General features: G+C 35.0%; 1 protein-coding gene across 1 annotated transcript; it reads right to left on the reverse strand.

The window, feature by feature from the left end:
- Positions 1-383: 383 nt before the first annotated feature.
- LOC104230942 (clavaminate synthase-like protein At3g21360) lies at positions 384-2502 on the reverse strand. Its single transcript, XM_009783860.2, has 3 exons — positions 2159-2502; positions 1048-1301; positions 384-914 (listed from the first exon to the last, which is right to left on the reverse strand). Exons 1-3 carry the CDS (start codon positions 2453-2455, stop codon positions 569-571), a joined length of 897 nt encoding a protein of 298 aa, XP_009782162.2. The 5' UTR covers positions 2456-2502; the 3' UTR covers positions 384-568.
- Positions 2503-20379: the final 17877 nt, after the last annotated feature.

The raw sequence follows: 20379 nt of genomic DNA on the forward strand, positions 1-20379 counted from the left end.
CGCTACAGTCTCTGCCCTTCGGGTGAGTATTCTGTATGCACTGGGTAAACCCTTCCACTGTGTAATTGCCTGTAAATCGCACTAGGCAAGCCCCTGTACTACAAGCTCGACCCAGAAGGCATTGAGGGGGGATCGATCCCAGATCATCTGAATGGATGACCGCCCTCCAAACCAACTGGGCCATCCCCGAAGGGATCAAAATGATACATTACCCCAGCATTTATAGTGAAATTCTACTACATTTTATTTCAAACTTATATAGAAAAGCTTGGATAATACATTTCTAGGAAAAGAAAGGCGAGATAAGAAAATGATACATCACTAAATGATCAACTGGATCTTATTGAAATTATATGACCATCTCATCTAAAAGCGTATAAGCTATTAGAAAAAAATACAGTTTTATTTACTTAATTATGTTTTCAACACGTCCCTCACATGACACATGAAAATTCTCTGCTCTGCTCTGGAAACGATCAACTTATTTTTTCGATATTCCTCGTCACGTGCGGACATGATTATTATTTATGGGCTAAACACGTGAAAATTCTCCGCCCGGAAAATTAATTTACTTGCAAGTAGCAACAAGGACCTTTCTAGGTGGAAGAGAAGGTCTTCTAGCATGAAGTGTAGCAAAATTATCAAGGAAGAGAACATCATTCTTTTGCCATTTGAATTGTATGCTTTCTTCTTCAATTATCTCTTCACATCTTTTTACAAAATTTTCTGGTATTTCTGTTCCATCAAACATCATAGCTGAGCTTATGTCTTTGCCATACATTCCTACCAATGTGTTGAACCACATCTTTCTTCCCTTTCTTCCTTCAAAAACCCTAGTTAAATATCGCGGTCCTAAGATTGTTTTTACACCTCCATTTGGTAGCCATTCCATCTCCATTCCAAGTGCTTTCGCCCTGTAACGAGTATTTTTCATCAAGATTGTAGTTATATAGGTCACGAGTTCGAGCCGTGGAAGCAGTAACTAACGATAGAAAATATATAAAACTTATAATGCTAAGGAAACTAAGTTTACATAATATTAATTACCTTGTTTCAGCTTCAGCAGGATCAGAAGTTCCAAAAGCATCTTCCCAACCTCTACCTCTCATTGAAGCTTTATCATTCTTACTTGGAGCAGTGAATGTGTATTTCAATCCTTTCTTTTCTATTTCTTCAACAATTTCTGGGAATTCTTCTATCATTCTTTCTGTTACTCTGAAACTTGGTACAAATGGTGTCTCTCCACCTTCTGGTGGTGGTATTTCACAATACAATATCACTTTCTTTGGAAATTCCTTTATCTAATAAAGCATGCCACAGAAAAAAAAAAGTTTGTTCTAATTAATCAGATTTTATAACTTATATATACTGATAGTAAAAAAAAGATGTTTACACTATAAGTATAATTTAACATGTTGTTGCACAATCGACTGCCTTATTTTTACCTGAATAGTCTCACTTAGTATTGATAATTACTTGTAGTTATCTTTTAGATGGTACAATAGTATAAAAAATCTTTTTACAGTCTAAACTCTTCGAGGTCATTTGGTTGGAAAGAAGTTATCTCAGGATTAATTATTTCGGGATAAGTTATTCCACCTTTCCATTGAGATAAAAAACGCTACAATCCCGAAATTAATTATATCGTAATTGTCTCCCAATCAAACATGGGATAAACTCTTCTTAAATTTAATCTCAGGATTAATTATTCCTTATCTCTCATACCAAATGAGCCATTAGGGATCGTTTGGTATGATGGATAAACAATAAAACATCCTGGGTAAAAACTTAGTACCGTCTTATCCCTTGTTTGGTTATTAATCTTGGGATAAGTTACCCTAGGATTAAAAATAGTACCAAGATAACTTATTCCTTCCAGAAAGTGGAATAGTAATCCTAGGATAAACAGTAAAATTGATAATTTTTTCACGATTAATACAACATACCAAACAAGTGAATAAGAAATAATCACAGGATAACTAATCCCAGCATAACTTGTTTTCAAACCAAACGAGCCCTTAGTGTTTCAGTTATCGAGTATTAATCAGCAAGCGATTAAGGCCGAGAGATGAAAGAATAATCTAGATAAATACTCTTACAATTAAAAGACATATAATACGAAGTAAAATGAGCAAAATTTTGAGAAGAAAATACTTACAAGGACCATCTCGTGATGAAAATATATGAATTCAGAAAGAGGTCCTTCATTAGCAGTCCAAACTCTCTTATAAATATGTGTTCTTGGTGCTGGTCCAACATATCTAATATCTTCCCAACCAAAAATTTCAACAATATCATTAAAATTTTGTGCATTGTTAACATCAAAACCTCGTAAAAGAACAGCACTATTCTTAGTAATCATATTATCAAACCATTCTTTGTTACTTTCCAAAGACTTGAGCAATGATTTAATGTCATTCTTGTTTGGTTCTATAGGGTTTAAAACTAATGGCATAGTTTCACCATCGACCAATTTCTCTCCTTCGCATTTTCCCACCTTAAAATCCTTGCAACTGTATTCAGCCATTTCTCTCCTTAATTTGCCTTTTTTTCTTCTTCTTTTGGTTTAATTTTTTGAGGATATGGATTTGTTGAATTTGAATGAAGAGGTTATGGTATTTATAGATGAAATGGAGGCGAGTTAGCTTGTAGAGAGCTTGTGTTAATCGCTAATGCACATGGGAATCAAAAGATAATGAGTTGGTGAATAATTAGAGGCGGATTCAAGATTTAACATTAAGGGGTTCAATTTTTAAGATTCTCACTATTGAATTTATCATACTATTAAAATTGCAGGTTCAAATCTAATATTTGTTGATATTTTAGTAAGTTTTTACATATATATATATTAATACTCTGTGTCGAAAGTTAGCTGAATCCGCAGCTACAAGGCTACATCCGCCCATGTTGGTGATGGCCAACTTTGGGTCCCTCTTAATTTGGCTTTGTGTGGTTAGTTATTTATAACATGGTTTGACGTTTTGTTTGTTTGGGTTTACCAAATACCCGGATTCGTTACCGTCCCTCCCTGTGATACTCCAACCGCCATGAATTGATTATTCTTAAACGAGTCATGAAGGGTATAACAAACTACTAAATTAGCTTGGTATTCACGTTTCACTTGGTAAATAACTACAACACTAATTACAAAAGAGAAAAAAAGAACCAAAAGAGGTAATCATGCTAATTATGTATATATTCTTAATACTAATCTTACTCTTCACGTCTCTACGATACTCATCTTGTGGATATCTTGGATATTATTGGACCTATAAAAGTCCAACATATCCACAAAAATGAGTGTCATGGAGATGCATGCGAACGATAAGATGGAAATATGTGATCGTAGAAGATTACAAAAGTTAAAAAGTTACCCATTAATAAGGTGCAAGTAATATATAAATTAAAGATAATAGTATATATATAAGTTTAAAAAAGCCGTTTGAAATGATTTGATCATATCCTAGATCGAGTCATCGATCATTAGACGTACCAGTCCATAAATGTGTGAAACCAGTGAATGAAGATATCAAAAAGCCGAGGTAGACTTAAAATCACATATAAGAAAATTGTTATCGAAAGAATTATGATTCTTGTAATCCATGTAGACTTAGGGACAAAAAATGGAATAATGAAAAGGAAGAAAATCTATATAGACAACACCAAGTTAAGATTAAATTTAGCCATGTCAAGATATTTTTAGGTCCAATATTTGCTAAAAAATCTTTTAGTGTCGCATTTTAGCAAAGCCTCGTTGGTGTACTATGAGAAAGTTATTAGCTTATGAATAGCTATCTTCTTTAGACATAAGAAATTGATGTCCAACTTGTCTTCATCCAAACCTTGTAATTAGTTTGCTTGATTTTTACCTGAAAAACAACTCAGAAACATTGTTAACATCGAACTGTAACAAAGAAATGTGATGAGAAACCTTTATGGTAACGCAGAATTTCTTAGATCTGCTAGTTAATTAATTAACTTAATTATGGCATCAAGTCCTCCTATTTAATCTTAATAGTGAACTATGTTATGTAGAAAAAAACAAGAATTGATCGTTTTCTTTTTTTATATCATAGATCATTGAGAGTAACTCAAAGAAGACGGCATAGCCAATGGAAAATTACTAAGAAATTAGGAATCGTTTGGTATGATGGATAAGTAAAAAAAATCCTAGGATAAAAATTTAGTACTGCCTTATTCTTTCTTTGGTTATTAATCCTAGATCAAATTATTTCCGGGTTAAAAATACTACCGGGATAACTTATACCTACCAGATGGTGGAATAGTAATTAGTTCCAGCATAACCTATGTTCAAACCAAACGACCCCTTTAGAGTACTAAATTGGTTGTATGCTCTTTTGTTGATCCCCTTTTGTTTTATGTTTGATCCCCTTTTGTTAGAGCTATGCTTTTTTAGTGACTTGAACTAGGGGTGTTCAAAACCAAACCGAAACCGAAACTGAAGCTTAATGGCTATTGGTATTAGTTTAACGGTTTAACGGACGGGGAACAGATTGAAATTTTTTAATTAACGGGTTATCGATTTGGGGACGGATTATTCATTTTTCTTAGCGGATAATCTGTTAACCCGTATATATATAAAATTTATATATATATTAAATATCAAAAACCCTTCCATTTCCAGTACTCTATCTCTAACGCCTAATTCCTAAATAATCAGAAACTCTAACGCCTAAATTTCAACCGGCAGCCACCAACAGTACTCTATCTCGTCGACTTCCAGGCTTCCAGCATTCTATCTCGTTGACTCACTCTATCTCGTCGACTCGCCATCTCCCTCTCCCCGACTCACCTCTCCATATCGTCGTCTCGCCTCTCCCTCTCGCCATAGCTAGAGCAGCAGTCAGCAGATGGTAAATTTCTTTTCTTGTTGATGTCTTTAAAATCAAAGAGCATCTCAATTCTCATTAGAATTCTTAGTGCCCTAGTATGAAGAGCAAGCTCATATTTTTGCTTTTTAATATTGTAAATATGGCTCCAGCACAACCTTTGTGTTGATTATTAATATATTGTTACTTTTCTAAGAGAAATGAACAAGAAATAAAGGGAAGGACTACATGTTTGTTGTAATTTTGCTTCGCTTGTGCTATGAATAAATTAATAAAAGCTTAGATACTATTATATTTAATGAGCTAAACTACTGAAATTGTTCCTTTACATCTAAATCCAGACAATCACATAGTTATCTCAACGAAATTTGATATCCTTGTATGATCCATGTTATAGCTACAATGGTATATCCATTAGATTATTATTCAAGCTCGAATCAGTTGGCTATGCACTTGTAAAGATGTTTGGTGTAGATCCGGGAGCAACTATACAAGCAGAAGTGATGAAGTACATGACTTTATTATTTAGTGAGTATGTAAAGTCCAGCTCTAAAGGTGTTGTGCTTGCTTCATCTTCAGATTGTTCTTCATTGGACACTTCGACTTTCGGACTTTTTGGCAGTCAAGCAAGCACTCAAAATATAGGACTTTTAGAATCACTCATGCAAAATATAAAAAAATATAAAAGTAGGAGTGAGGTGTTGATACTAGAACATAGTTAGATAAATATTTAGATAAAGAAACTGAGGATGACACTAAAGAATTTGATGTTCTTCTTTGGTGGAAATTGAACTCAGCTAGATTTCCTGCTCGTGATGTATTAGCTGCTCCGGTTTCAAATGTGGCATCTGAATGTGAGTTTAGTATGGGATGACGTCTTCTTGATTCATTTAGGAGTTTATTAACTCCTAAATTGGTGCAAGCTCTAGTGTATCTTCAAGATTGGCTTCGAAATGAAAAATTAAAATAACCTGTTAGTGTTGAGGAAGATCTTGATAAAATCGAGCAGCTTGAACAAGGTAATAATATTTTTACTATATTTGTTGTATATAAGTGTTGTTGATATGCTTATATTTATCGCACGACTCATTATTTTAATTTTTTTCTTCAGATTTAGCCAGGAATGGAAAAAATCCTTCCGTAATTAACGTGTAGTGTTAATATATCTGGTAAGAATTAGAATTTAACCCATCAATGTTTCAAGTATTTGTTGTATATAAGTGTGTATTTACTCTCTTACGTACTATGCATCAGAAGATCCCTGGCTTGGCTTAGCTTAGCTTATTCTCCCCTCTCCCCCTATGTTTACTGTTAATTGAACTAACAGTGGGAAGCACACGTTTGTTAGGAGATCTAATCAACAAGATTGTTTAAGTTGTTGTCTATGGTTCATCTCTGGTTTTATTTTTTAAACTAATGTTTGTTGTCTATGTTTAATAGAAGAACAACAGTGCTGTGCCACAGCTTTTATCCCACAATATTGACCCAACAACAGTTCTGGGGAAAGAGCGCATCTGCTTTTCCTGTAAATTGTTTACTGCTTATAATCCATCCCTATTTCTATACATAATTGCCTTTTGCTCGGTGTTGTTTGTATGGTTAATGATATAGCATGAAATGCATGGTTGAAAGTTTAAGTTAGAAATTGTGGGCATAACGGGAGTTGGTGCAAATTGGAACCTTCTTTTGTTTGATTTTGGTTCGTGGCTTGTGCTTCAACTTTTGTTCAGATGCTAACGTATGCTGATGATACTCTGAAAAAGGGTTACTTTTACATTCACCTTGCTCTATTCTGAAATGGTTTGTGTGTTCTTCAACTCTCTTTATTGCCTCAAGACCGTAGTATTTATCAGTCTCTACTTCATTGCCTAATGCTAAAATTTGGTGTATGCGTATTTTTTATAGGGATCTGCTCACTTATGGATTAAGTTGTTGTTTGAACTTTGAAGCTGCAGAAATTCAAGCACTGTTAGGCATTAGCTGCAGGCAAAATATTTCTGTGTAGTCTGCTCACTTATGGATTAATCATTTTGAAATATGTATTCTGGACTCACTTTGAATATAGACTAAAATTTCCTATTTTGAATTTGTATGCTAGGCGTTAACAGACATATGTATGTCTAGACTCATGTAATGTAGTTTGCTTTGGGATTTAATTGTAGGCTTAACAGACATGTATGTCTGGACTCATATGTAGTCTGCTTTGGGATGTAATGTAGCCTACAATGTGTTCTGCTTTTCTCACTCTACAACACAGGACACACTACATCATTCTTATGTAGGCGTTAACAAACATGTATGTCTGGACTCAATGTGTAATTTCCTATTCTGAATTTGTATGCTAGGCTGTCAGCAAACAATTACTGCACATAATATAGATTGAATTAGGCCGATAAACCTCCCAATAACCGCCCGATAAGAGCTAAACTGATATCTTATCAGGTGGCTAGCGGATTAATACATTTAAAAGATGATAACCGATAAGTCAAACCGTTAAGAGTAAATAACCGCCCAATCTGCCCGATAAGCAGCCCTAACTCGAACCCACAACCCTCAAATTGTAGGTGGGGGATGCTGACCATCTGAGAAACCCCATTTTATTGTCACATTAAATGTGAGAGAGTTTTCTTTTTAATAAGTCCAAAAAGGAACGAAACATTTTTATTTAAAAATAAATAAATTTAAACTTCTTAAATTACTCTTAATAACATGATTTAGAGTCGCATATCTGTCTAGGGCTTGTTCTAGACCATGAATTAAAAAATCTTTCGTTATTTCTTAAATTTCATGTTCAGTCAAAATATTGTCATATAAAATGAAATAGAGAAAGTAAAAGTATATGTCGCTTCTTTTTTAAACTCTCTAGTAATATTTTTTTTAATTTTATTTTCTAATATTAAGGTGACAGTGCTAGTTAATAGTGAAAGAGGAGAAGGTAAGGGGTGAAAGGATATTGTTTGATGGGATTAAATGAGGTACTAAGTAGAGTTGTAACTAGGTTGCAACTCCAATTCTTTCCATTCTTCATTTCTATTTGTCACGACCCAAAATCCCACCGCATGCGTCGTGATGACGCTTAGACTTTAAGATTAGGTAAGCCGATTACAATAACAATTCAAGCCATTTTTTTTGAATGTACTACAAGTATCAAAACCCAAAAGCGGCAACAAATACAACAACCTCCCAAGATTGGTAATACAGAGTCACGAATTCTAACTAAATACATGAAATGATCTTAGGGATCGAAATACAATACTGTTCAAATGATATCCAATAGTACAATAAAATAAAAAAGACTCCAAGGGACTGCGACTACCAGATAACTCTACCTCGAATCCTTGCGATCAACAAGCTAACTCTGCCCGAGTTCGATATCTCCAACACTTGGCTCTGCACAAAAATGTGCAGAAGTATAGTATGAGTACACCATAATCGGTATCCAATAAGTATCAAGACTAACCTCGGTAGAGTAATGGCGAGGTATAGTCAAGACATTCACTAATCAAATAACTTGTGCAGTATAGCAGTATAACAATATTAATAGAAAACAAGAAGTAGTAATGACAACAAAAATCAATTAGTGATATAGACAGCAAAGCAATAAGACCACCTTAAATATTGTTCAACCAAATAAAGAATACAAGGACAACCAATTAATCGAGTCTTTCAAATGCAAGTTTTTCACAACAAAGTCACTCTGTGATATCTCATCTCATAGTCATAAAATACGGGTCTCAACCCACTATCATATTCTCACGGCACCTCGTGCCCATATCTTAATCACAACCGCACGGACAATTCACGTGCCAAATATATTAGATCCGCAAGGACAACTCATGTGTCAATAATAAAATCATCATATACTCACGACACCTCGTGCCCACATCTCACATCAGCACGGATAATTCACGCGCCAATAACATAATCATAATATACACACGACACCTTGTGCCCACATCTCATATCACATTTGCAAGGATAGTTCACGTACTAATAACATAATTCGCGCGGCATAGTCACAGGCTCACAATTTCCACATGGATCAGATACTTATCAAGGATATCAATTAGCTCACTCAAAATACATTACAAGTTACACAAAGTGTATAATAAATACAAAATAATCACAACATCACACAAAATCATCAATTCAATAATCCCACATCATCGCATATCATCCCTGACATTGTCACCCTTATCTCTCCTATAGATACCCGTATCACTCCTCCCAGACAATATCAATAATCATCCTTATCACTCCTATAACCACGCTTATCTCTTCTATAGCCACCCTTATCACTCCTATAATAGTCTCCTTTATTGTTCCATATAATAGTCTCCCTTATCGCTCCGTATAATAGCCATCCTTATCACTCCGCCCAACAATATCACAACATATATAACAACAGTGAAATACCGTCCTTATGTCCGCATAATATCAACAGTGGAATTCCATCCTTATATCCTCGTAATAATAACCCAAATCATACAAAAATTCATACGAAATATTATCATAACAACACAACATAATCAACTCGTATTACAAATAGCCCATAGGCCACAACCTTTCCAAAGATACAACAAAATCAAATAATTCTACAGCAAATAGCACACGGCTCAACACGATGTATATAAAAATCCCAAAAACAACAACAAGAATGGAAAAGTAGTTTAGCAAAGAACAACGCCTTCTTTAATCCAAAATTTAGGTAAATAGATTAATGCATTTTTTAAAATTATTATTTAATTATTTGTAGATAAAAATCAATAATGAAAGTATTTTCACGAAATGACAACTCAACAAAATATAGAATTCACGTAAAGGTTAAAGTAGTAACCACTCCAAATTATCATATAAACAAGCTCGGCAAGTAAGGAATGAGGCATGTAATAACAACTTCCAAATAAAGCATGTAATGTTGAACACACTCAATAAAGAGGTAATATGTGCCCACAATCTTCAATTAATACATAAAAGATGCCTAAGAGTTTAAACCAATAGAATTTGCACATATATGCCTGAGTACATACTCGTCACCTCGCGTACATGGTTTTTATATTATGCAAATTTCACATAAGACTCAATGCCTACGGGGTAATTCCCCCACACAAGGTTAGACAAGATACTTACCTTTACGAAATTAAGCCGACATTCCAAAATAACCTTCTCGCGTGAAACGACCTATGGACCGCTCAAATCTAGCCAAAATAATTCCATAACATCTTTAAAATTCATCGAAAACAATTCCAGGTAACAAAATGTCGACTTGTAATTTTACATTGAAAAGTCAACCCGAAAGTCAATTCGGGTTCTGCATCTCGAAACCCGATAGATTTTCACGAAATTCGAACACCCATGCCTATACGAGTTCAACCATACTAAAAAATTTCAATTCTAATAACGAATAGCCCTCCAAATCTTAAATTTTTATTTTTGAAAAGTTTTACTATTTTTCTCAATTTCTTCCATTCGAGTCACTAATAATTGATGAAAATAACTATAGAATCATCAAATATAATCACTTTCGGTTAAGGAACACTTAACCAATTCAAACCCGTGAATAAATCCTCCAGAATCGCCCGAAATCGAGCTCGAAATATGAAGAAAATGAACGAACCCCCGAATGTATGTTCTGTCCAGGCTCGATCGCACCTGAGCTATAATTAGCCGCTTTTGCGGCGACGGTTCTGCGACTAGAACCTCTCATTTGCGAAGTCCCACTGGCCACTGTCCTCTCGCACCTGCAGAAGATTTTCCACTCCTGCGACGTCGCAGGTGCGAGAATGAATTCCACATCTACGCAACTTATCGCTTCTGCGCTTCAAGGCACCACACATGCGATTGTGCAGGTGTGCGAAATGTCCGCATCTCCGACCTCATGCCAGCTCTGTGCAGGTCTCTTCTGCGATGATCGTCTCGCTTATGTGAAGTCGCTTCTGCGATCAAGACTTCGCAGAAGCGATTGCACCAGCAAACAGAATTTCCAGCATCTTCTTGAGTCAAAAAATCCGATCCGTTAACTACCTGAAATCCACCCGAGGCCCTTGGGACCTTAACCAAATATACTAACATATCCTAAAATATGATATGAACTTAATCGAGGCTTCGAATCACTTCAAACAACGTCGAAATTACGAATTGCACCTCGAATCGAACTTATGATTTTTAAGCTTCCCCAATTTACAAAACTTGTGCCGAAACGTATCAAATCAATCCGAAATGACTTTAAATTTTGCACACAAGTCATTAAATGACATAAGGAACCTATTCTAATTTTCGAAATCGAAATCCGAACCCGTATAAACAAAGTCAACCATCAGTCCAACTTATAAATATTTTAAAACTTCTACTTTTCAATTTTCGCCAAAATGCGCTGAATTGTCCTACGGACTTTCAAATCCGAATCCGGACATAATACTAAGTCCGCAATCACCATACGAAGCTATTGAAATCATCAAAACTTCATTCCGGAGTCGTTTGCTCAAAAGTCAAACTCCGGTTAACTCTTTTCACTTAAGCTTCTAAAATAAGAATTGTTTTTTCAAATTAATCCCGAATCATCCGAAAACCAAACTCGACCACACACGAAAGTCATAATACACATTACGAAGCTGCTCAGGATCTTAAGCCGCTGAACGGAACGCTAATTCTCAAAATGACAAGTCAGATCGTTAAACTATTTCATCTTTTTTTTTCTCTTTTTACTAATTAAGTAAGAATCCAACAAGAGCAAATATTTTTTATCTTTCCTTTAATTTGTAGGTTATTATCCTTTTGGTTGGTGGGAGGTTTTTGGCTTCATGTCCCCCTCCTTCCTTTTTCAGTAAGCTGCTTTATTTTATAATATAAATGGTAAAGATTTATTGGGAAAAAAGAGAGCAAAGATTAGGGGTTTGTTTGGTATAAAGAAACATAATTTCTTATTTTTTTTATGTTTGGTTGGCTTAAATGTTTTGAAAAATATTTTCCTCCAATTGGAGGAGAGAAGGAAAAATATTTTCCAAAACACTTTATCAACCTTACCCACCTTATTTCCCATCCCACCAACCCACTCCCACACCCCCTCACCCACTTTACCCCAACCCCGTCCACCCTCGCCCCACCGCACCTACCCTAAATTAGAAATATCATTAATAGTACTTCTTCTTTTTCATGCTATAGATAGAGTACATTTTTCATTTCAACAAATGAGTATTTTCTTTTCATGATATAAAAAACTTATTTTAACAAAAGTACTTTCTTTTCATGATATAGAAAAATTATTTCATTTAATTTCAACAAAAAAGTATTTTCTTTTATTTCGACAGAATGAGTATTTTCTTTTCATGATATAAAAAAAATATTTTCTTTTATTTTAACAAAATGAGTACTTTATTTTTATTTGTGGAAAGAGTACTTTCTTTTTCAACCGAAAAAGAGTATTTTTGTCACGACCTAAAATCTTATATGTCGTGATGGCGCCTATCTCAATACTAGGCAAGCTGACAATTTCAATAAATCACACATTCTTTATGTTTGAAACATTATAATTTAAACTTAAGAGTATAATCCCATAAATACTGATACAAATACCGTGTGTCAATAACATACACTCCCAAAATCTAGTATCGCTGAGCACATGAGCATCTAAACAACAACATAGTTTGACCGATAAAAATACTGTCTAGAAATATAGAACAATAAAAATAACTAAAAAAAAAGAGAGTCAAGGTCTGCGGATACCAAAGCAACTACCTCAATAGTCTCCAATAGATAAATCTCCAAAATCTAGAAGCTGCCGTATCCGGAAGTACCTGAATTCGCACAAGAAGTGCAAAGTGTAGTATGAGTACAACCGACCCAATGTACTCAATAAGTACAAGATTAACTTTTGGACTGAAAGTGACGAGCTCAACAGGTATAGTCCAATTATAGAAATAACAGTACAGAAATGTAGGCATGCTTTCAAGTTTAACAGTTAAACTCAATACAAGTTAAAAAAATAGACCAAATCTGAATGATATGAGGAATATGACATCTCTATATCTACATGCCAATGTACATGCCGTATGTGATGCAACACAATGAAAACCTCACGTACTCGCACTCTCAGAGTACTCAATCACATTGTGTGGACAGATCCAGTCTAGGGTAGATCCAGCCCTCAATATAAATAGCAACTGACAGTCAGTCACTCAGTATTGTATAGGTAAATCCAGCCCAAATATAGTTTAGGACAAATCCAGCTCACGGCAATCCAGCCTAAATATAAATATTTAGGGCAAGTCTAGCCCAGTATAGATCCAGCCCAAATATAAATGTTTAGGGCAAATCCAGCCTATGGCAGATCCAACCCAAATATAAATAGTAATTGCGCTCACTGTGGGTGTATAGATTTCGGAGGGACGGATCCAGCCCAAGAGCTATAATAAGCCAAATACATGCATAAATCAATAAAACATGTTGCGGCGTGCAACCCGATCCCATAAATATCACTCACAATCACGCCCTCGGCCTCACTCAGTCATTAATCTCTCCAGTCTCCCGGGCTCAAAATATTATTAAAATCAGCCCAACATGATGATATGATGTATCAATAAATGGCAATAGAGACTGAGATATGATATGCAAATGATAAATGTGACTGAGTACATAATTGTAATTTAAACAAGTTATTCAACAGCACCACAACCTCTATGGGTCCCAAAAATATCGGCATATAGCCTAAGTATGATTTTTACATGAGTCTTAGCTCAATTTCTCTAACACTTGGAGGATATGTGGATAAATAATATGATTATTTGACTATGCAATTCACGGGATCAATTAAGTCACAATTTCTATGGTGCACACCCACACGTCCATCACCTAGCATGTGTGTCACCTCCAAACCAATCATATAACACGTAATTCAAGGATTTATACCATCAGAATCAAGTTTAGAAGTGTTACTTACTTCAAACCGTGCAATTCTTTATTCCAATAAGCTCTTGCCTCGCGAATTGGCCTCTGAACGCCTCGAATCTAGTCACAAATAATTCGATACAATCAACACAAGGTATAGGAATCAATTCCATATGAAAATGCTAAGTTTTTAAATTAAAATCCGAAAAGTCAACAGTGGGGTCCATATCTTAGAATCCGAAAAAAGTCACAAAATACGAACGCTCATTCAACCACGAGTCCAACCATACTGAATTTACCAAATTCCGACATCAACTCGACCTCCAGATCTTAAAATCTTATTTTCAAATCTCTAGGACCAAATTATCAATTTACACCTAAAAGTCACGTAAACTGGTTGGAAATTTCAGTGATAATTCAATATTATTGAATAAAAACGATCACAAATAACTTGCCTCAAGAATTCTCGTGAATCCCCTCTCAAAAATCGTCTCCAACCGAGCTTCTATCGTCCAAAAATGTCAAAATCCCGCAACCCCTTCGAATATATTCTGTCCAGGGGCTTTGTACCTGCAACCAATTTAGCCGCATCTGTGGCTTCGCGGGCGCGACAAAAATCTCCGCTTCTCGGTTGCCCATAAAGGTTGCCTTCGCTTCTGCAGACCAGGCTCTGCTTCTGCGGAGTCACACATGCGGAAAAGTCCTCGCTTCTGTGAAGCCAGCTTCTCCTCCCATTGTCCGCTTCTGCCATCGACCTTCGCCTTTGCGACCTCGCAGGTGCGGACAAAATTATCGCACCTGTGAGTACTGTCTAGCCTTGTTCCAGGCCGCTTCTATGGTGCTCTTCACGCACATGCGGCCTCGCACCTGCGATCAAAATCTTCGCAAGTGCGATCATACTAGTAGGAAAATTTCCAAAATTGTTCCAAGTCCAACTTTCGATCCGTTAATCAGCCGGAATCCACCTGAGGCCCTCGGGACCTCGACCAATTATGTCAACACGTCTTAAAACATGTTACGAACTTAATTGAGTGCTCAAATTATATTAAACAACACTAAAACACGAATCACACCCCAATTCAACCTTAATCAAAACTTACGAATTCCAACTTCTATGATCGATGGCGAAACCTATTAAATCAATTTCGATTGAACTCAAATTTTGCACAGAAGTTATAAAGGACATAACTGACCTATTAAAATTTTCAGAACCAAAATTCGAGCCCAATAATCATAAAGTCAATTCTCGGTCAAACTTCTCAATTTCTAAAACTTCTAATTTTTCCACTTTCGCCGTTTCAAGCCAAATTCACTACGGACTTCCAAATAAATATTCGGACATACTCCTAAGTCCAAAAGCACAATATGGAGCTATTGGAACCATCAGAATTTTATTCCAGAGTTGTTTATACATAAGTCATCATCCGGTCAATTATTTCAACTTAAGCTTTTAATCTTGGAACTAAGTGTTCCAATTCACTCTGAAACGTCCCCGACAAGTCACATAATCACAATTGAGCGTAAAATAACCAGTAAATGAGGGAACACGGCTGTAAGACTCAAAACGACCGGCCGAATTGTTACAACTTTATTTTTAGTTATGGTACGCAAATTTCAACTTTATTTTTTGCGTAAAAAACGTAAAGTTGCGCATAGTCCATTTGGGTTTGTTTGAGATTTTAGAAGAATAATTAAATTCCTAACGAAAATAGAGTTGTGAAAACGTTGGGTATTGGGTTTGGGGGGGGGGGGTTACATGAAACATGGAGACTTGGGAGAAGGGATGAAGAGAGTAGCACGAAAAATTATTTTTCTAAAAAATTCTCTAATCTCTAACAAAACATTATAAAAATACTTTTTGGAAAAAAAAATTCAATCAAAATCGTAAGTAACGAGTTAGACAAAAGACAGTGAACATTAAACATCATTTGCCAACTAGATTGGGGGCATCGACAGTAGCTTGAATTTTACGACATCAATGCGAGATTCATTGACGGTAAATATTTTTCTGCGTTCGATGTTTTTACTTAACCAATTAATACAATACATGTCTATCCTATACAATATTTTTACTTAACTATGATTAATTAAGTTATGTTTTTCAACTTTAATTTTTATACTATTATTGCTTGGGTTGATACAAACATCGAGTAAGAGTAAAATTTTACACTTTAAAGTGTGTTTAAAAATATATATGAGAATTGAGTTAATGTAATTTCCAATTACGAGTAATTATGTAATTTGATTGATTTGTCTGATTAAATTATTTTTCTAACCTGATTAATTTTATCTGAAAAGAGTGTAAATACATTTTTCAATTCATAAGGAGAAGGGGTTCAGAATTACTAATAATTATATCTATATATATTGGAAGGTGACATTTACATTTTTTTTTCTTTGTTTTAACTCTTCATTTCAATATTAAATTAGTCCTCGAACCTTATGCCCAAAACTAATGTTACACATTGCGTTTTGACTTACGTGACAAGAGTTGCACATAAAGAAGAATTTTTCACGTAGACCACCTAAGGAATTTTTTGAATTGAGCAATGACTTTAAATATACATTATTAAACCGCAATTTGGTTCCTTGGTACAGAAAACGTAGAAAAAGTGACATTAATTTGGAAGAAGTTAATACCTTCATTAATGCAAACCACGTTAAATCAAATGTTTAGTTGCAGTTTTGTCGCCTATTACGCAGTACTAAATAATTACTCCAGACTACACGGTTCAATGTTTACTTGTAATTTTCTTGCCTTTTGGAATAACAATAACAAGTATACTACTCGCTCCGGTCCATAATAAATGACCAATTTGCCTTGGGCACATTCATTAATGAAATACTAAATTTTAGACAAAAATAATTAGTATGATTAAACTACCCTTAATTAAATATTACAGCATAATTTAATGTGAGGAGTAAGACTTTTTAGGGATACGTACATAAGGGTAATAAATTAAATTTTTTCTTGATTATATAAATGGACACTTATTTTGAATCAAAATAAAAAGACAAATGGTCACTTATTGTGGACCGGAGGGAGTACTAAATAATTACTCCAGACTACACGGTTCAACGTTTACTTGTAATTTTCTTGCCTTTTGCAATATTTCCTCGTCTCATATTATGTGCCATGTTTCTCTTTTACACGTCTCTTAAGAAATATTAATTAGAAAAGGGATTAGACTATTCTACCTTTATTTATATCATAAGATATAATCTCTCTTCATTGGATATTTATTTTATTTCTGTGTTATCTTCATCTTCAAGAACAAGTATTACTAAGGGTAAAAAGGGAAAAAAACAATCAGTTTTGTCTTGAACTTCTAAAATGACAAATAATTTGAGTCAACTATTTTTAGCAACCACGACTATTAATATGAGACGGAGGGAGTAACAATTAACAAGTATACTACTCGCTTCGGTCCATAATAAGTGACCAATTTGCCTTGGGCACACCCATTAATGAAATACTAAATTCTAGACAAAAATAATTAGTGTGACTAAACTACTCTTAATTAAATATTGCAACATAATTTAATGTGAGAAGTAAAAGACTTTTAGGGATACGTACATAAGGGTAATTTTGAAAAAAAACAAATTAAATTTTTTCTTGATTATATACATTGACACTTATTTTGAATCAAAATAAAAAGACAAATTGGTCACTTATTGTGGACCGTAGAGAGTAATATTGATAAACTTTCTTTGTGGATTTAAGTTTGACAAAATGGACAAGAGGGACTGCTCAGATGGCCGGCCCTAGGGTTGTGCATGGATCGGATTTAGCACATTTTGGATAGAAATTTCGGATTCCGGATTCCACAAAATGTAATACGATCGGAATTATATCGATTGGATCAAATTTTAAAGGTCGGATCGGTTTGGTGATCGAATTTTCGGATCGGATTACGTAAATATTTACATCGTCAAGATAAAGTTCTTCAAGATTTGTTAGGCTTCCAACCAGTGTTTTCAGATCCGGGCTCTCAAGCTTCAAGAAATAATTATAAGAAAAGTCAAGAAACAATAATGTTTCATAAATAGGATTATCTGTTACTATTAACATAGGATGAGTGTTTGCTTAATTACCTAGAAAATCAACAGTGTTTTTCCCATTGCAAAATCTGTTGAGGTTTTATGTATTTAAGTATATTAAATATTTAAAAGAGAGTGAATGAGAAATGGAGGAAAATAAAAGTTTTGAGGGAAATTTTAAGTTCTCCCCCCCCCGGCAAAGGGATATTGTCCCATATTGGAATAGAAAGAGGTTTTTTATGGGTATATAAGCAATTGATCTTCTTCTAGCTCTTAAAGAGTTGAGAAGAAGGCAAGCCTCGCATCGTCGTCGCTTGTTCGACTTCGGATTAAGAAGAAGGCAAGCCTCGCGCCGTCGTCATCGTCGCTCGCTCGGCTCGGCTCGGCTCAGCTTCGGCTTCGGCTTCGAATTCGGAATCGAATATGGATTAGGTCAAATGATCGATTGATTGATTATTTTTTTGGACCAAATTTATTTGTTAATAGTAAAATATTAACAAAAATGTTATTAAATATTTGTTTTAATAACATAATATTAATATTAAATCCAATCTGTTTTTCTGTTTTGGTAACAGAAAATTAACTACCCTCTTCAATTTTCCCTCTTTATTTTCCCTCTTTATTGTTGAGTAAATAGACATTTATGTTATGACATTTATGATGTGGTCGTTTTGCGTAAACAGCCATTCTGAAGAGTTGCACCCCTTCAGATTTCAGCCCAACTTTGGCTATAAAATACAAGACTATTCTGCTCAGAATTTCTATACGATTTTCTGAGTTTCTTCTTCTCCTTATTCTGCATAGTTTAATCCTCAAACAAAGCAACAGTAAGTGTGATTTGCTACCGAACTTTGTATTTGCTGAAATACTGGGTTTGAAGTACCACTACACCAGTGTGAAATTCGTTCTATTCTGGGAGGAAATAATCCATAACCTTGAGTACTAGGAGGGGATTAAAATCCTTAAGGAAACACTGTGAATTCAGCGGGCTCGAATTGGTTTTTTGTTATTTCGTTGTTCATTTCTGTTTATGTTCATTTATATTTTCCAGAATTATTTTACAAATACAGTTTACTAACAAGCTTAAGGAATTTAATATATTTTTTGTATTTGTACTCATTGTTTCTGGAGAGTAAAACCTTTGTGGTTTTGTACTCTATTGGAGATTAAAATCTATGTGATTTTAACGTTTGTGTCATTCTTTTACAGAAATGACTAATGATAATGTGAACTGTGATGACCCAAAAGGTCATCACTTATTTTAAAAGTAAATTCTACATTCCGAGGCCTCATAAACCTCTTTTGGCATTACCTCGATTTGCGTGCACAGTCCGGGCGCATAGCCGGAAAGCTATTATGTGAAAATGATGAATTTTGACTTTAAAATGGATTTAAGTTGACTTCGGTCAATAATTTGGGAAAACGGACCCGGACCCGTAATTTGACAGTCCCGGAGGGTCCGTAGGAAAATATGGGACTTGGGCGTATGCCCGAAATCGAATTCCGAGGTCCCAAGCCCGAGAAATAAATTTTTAAAGAAAATTATTTTTTGGAATTATTTATTAGTTTTTGAAATGAAATGAGTTTAAAACTTGATGGTATCGAGCCCGTATTTTGGTTCCGACACCCGGTACAGGTCTTATATGTGATTTAAGATAAGTCTGTGAAATTTGGTAAGAAACGAATTTGAAATGACGTGAATCAGATCGTTTTGAGAAAATTGGAAAATTTGAAGTTCTTAAGAAATTTCTTGATTTTGATGCTAAATTCATAGTTGTTGATGTTGTTTTAGTGATTTGAATGAACGAGCGAGTCCGTATGATATTTTTAGGTTGGTGTGCATATTTGGTTTGGAGCCCCGAAGGCTCGGGTGAGTTTTGGATAGGCCACAGGGTGGATTTTGGACTTGGAGAATTGCAGGTTTTCAACTATTTAAGTGCAGGGCTGCAGGCTTCGCATTTACGAAGCCTCACTCGCAAATGCGAGGGCCATGTCACAAATGCGAAATGTAGTCTAGGCTAGCCTACCTCGCAATTGCGAGGATTCTATCGCAAATGCGAACCCCCCTCCCAGTTTTAGCCAGTCACCGCAAATGCGACAAGTTGTTCGCAATTCCCAACTCGCAAATGCGAGAACGTCTTCGCAAATGCGAACTTAGCAGAAGTCTGGGTTCGCAATTGCGAACCCTGGTCGCAAATGCAACATCTACAACCTGCAATTTTATAACTTAGCCGAAAATCTTTCATTTTTCACACTCTTTCAAAACCAAAACACTCTTGGGTGATTTTTCAAAGACAACTCTTCTTCCAAATCGATTGTAAGTCAATTTTAACTCGTTTTCTTCAATCATTAACATCTTTTCACATGATTTCAACTTAAAATCAATGGTTTTCATGAGGGAAATTGGGTGTTTTGGGTAGAACCTAGGTTTTTCAAAAATTGGGGATTTGGACCTCGATTTGAGGTCCGATTTCAAAATAAATTATATATTTGGGTTTGTGGGGGAATGGGTAATCGGGTTTTGGTTCGAACCTCGGTTTTTGACCATATGGGCCAGGTGCGATTTTTGACGTTTTTGGTAAAACTTTAGAAAATTCATTTTCAT

Source organism: Nicotiana sylvestris, chromosome 10 (genome assembly GCF_000393655.2).
Source record: "Nicotiana sylvestris chromosome 10, ASM39365v2, whole genome shotgun sequence".
Classification (NCBI taxonomy): Eukaryota; Viridiplantae; Streptophyta; class Magnoliopsida; order Solanales; family Solanaceae; genus Nicotiana; species Nicotiana sylvestris.

Excerpts from the sequence above, each read along its gene's own strand:
- LOC104230942 (XM_009783860.2), bottom strand. The coding sequence starts at position 2,455 with ATGCCATTAGTTTTAAACCCTATAGAACCAAACAAGAATGACATTAAA. Across the intron at positions 1,302-2,158 it reads TTCATCACGAGATGGTCCTT|ATAAAGGAATTTCCAAAGAA; the intron begins GTAAGTATTTTC and ends ATGCTTTATTAG. Across the intron at positions 915-1,047 it reads CCTGCTGAAGCTGAAACAAG|GGCGAAAGCACTTGGAATGG; the intron begins GTAATTAATATT and ends TACTCGTTACAG.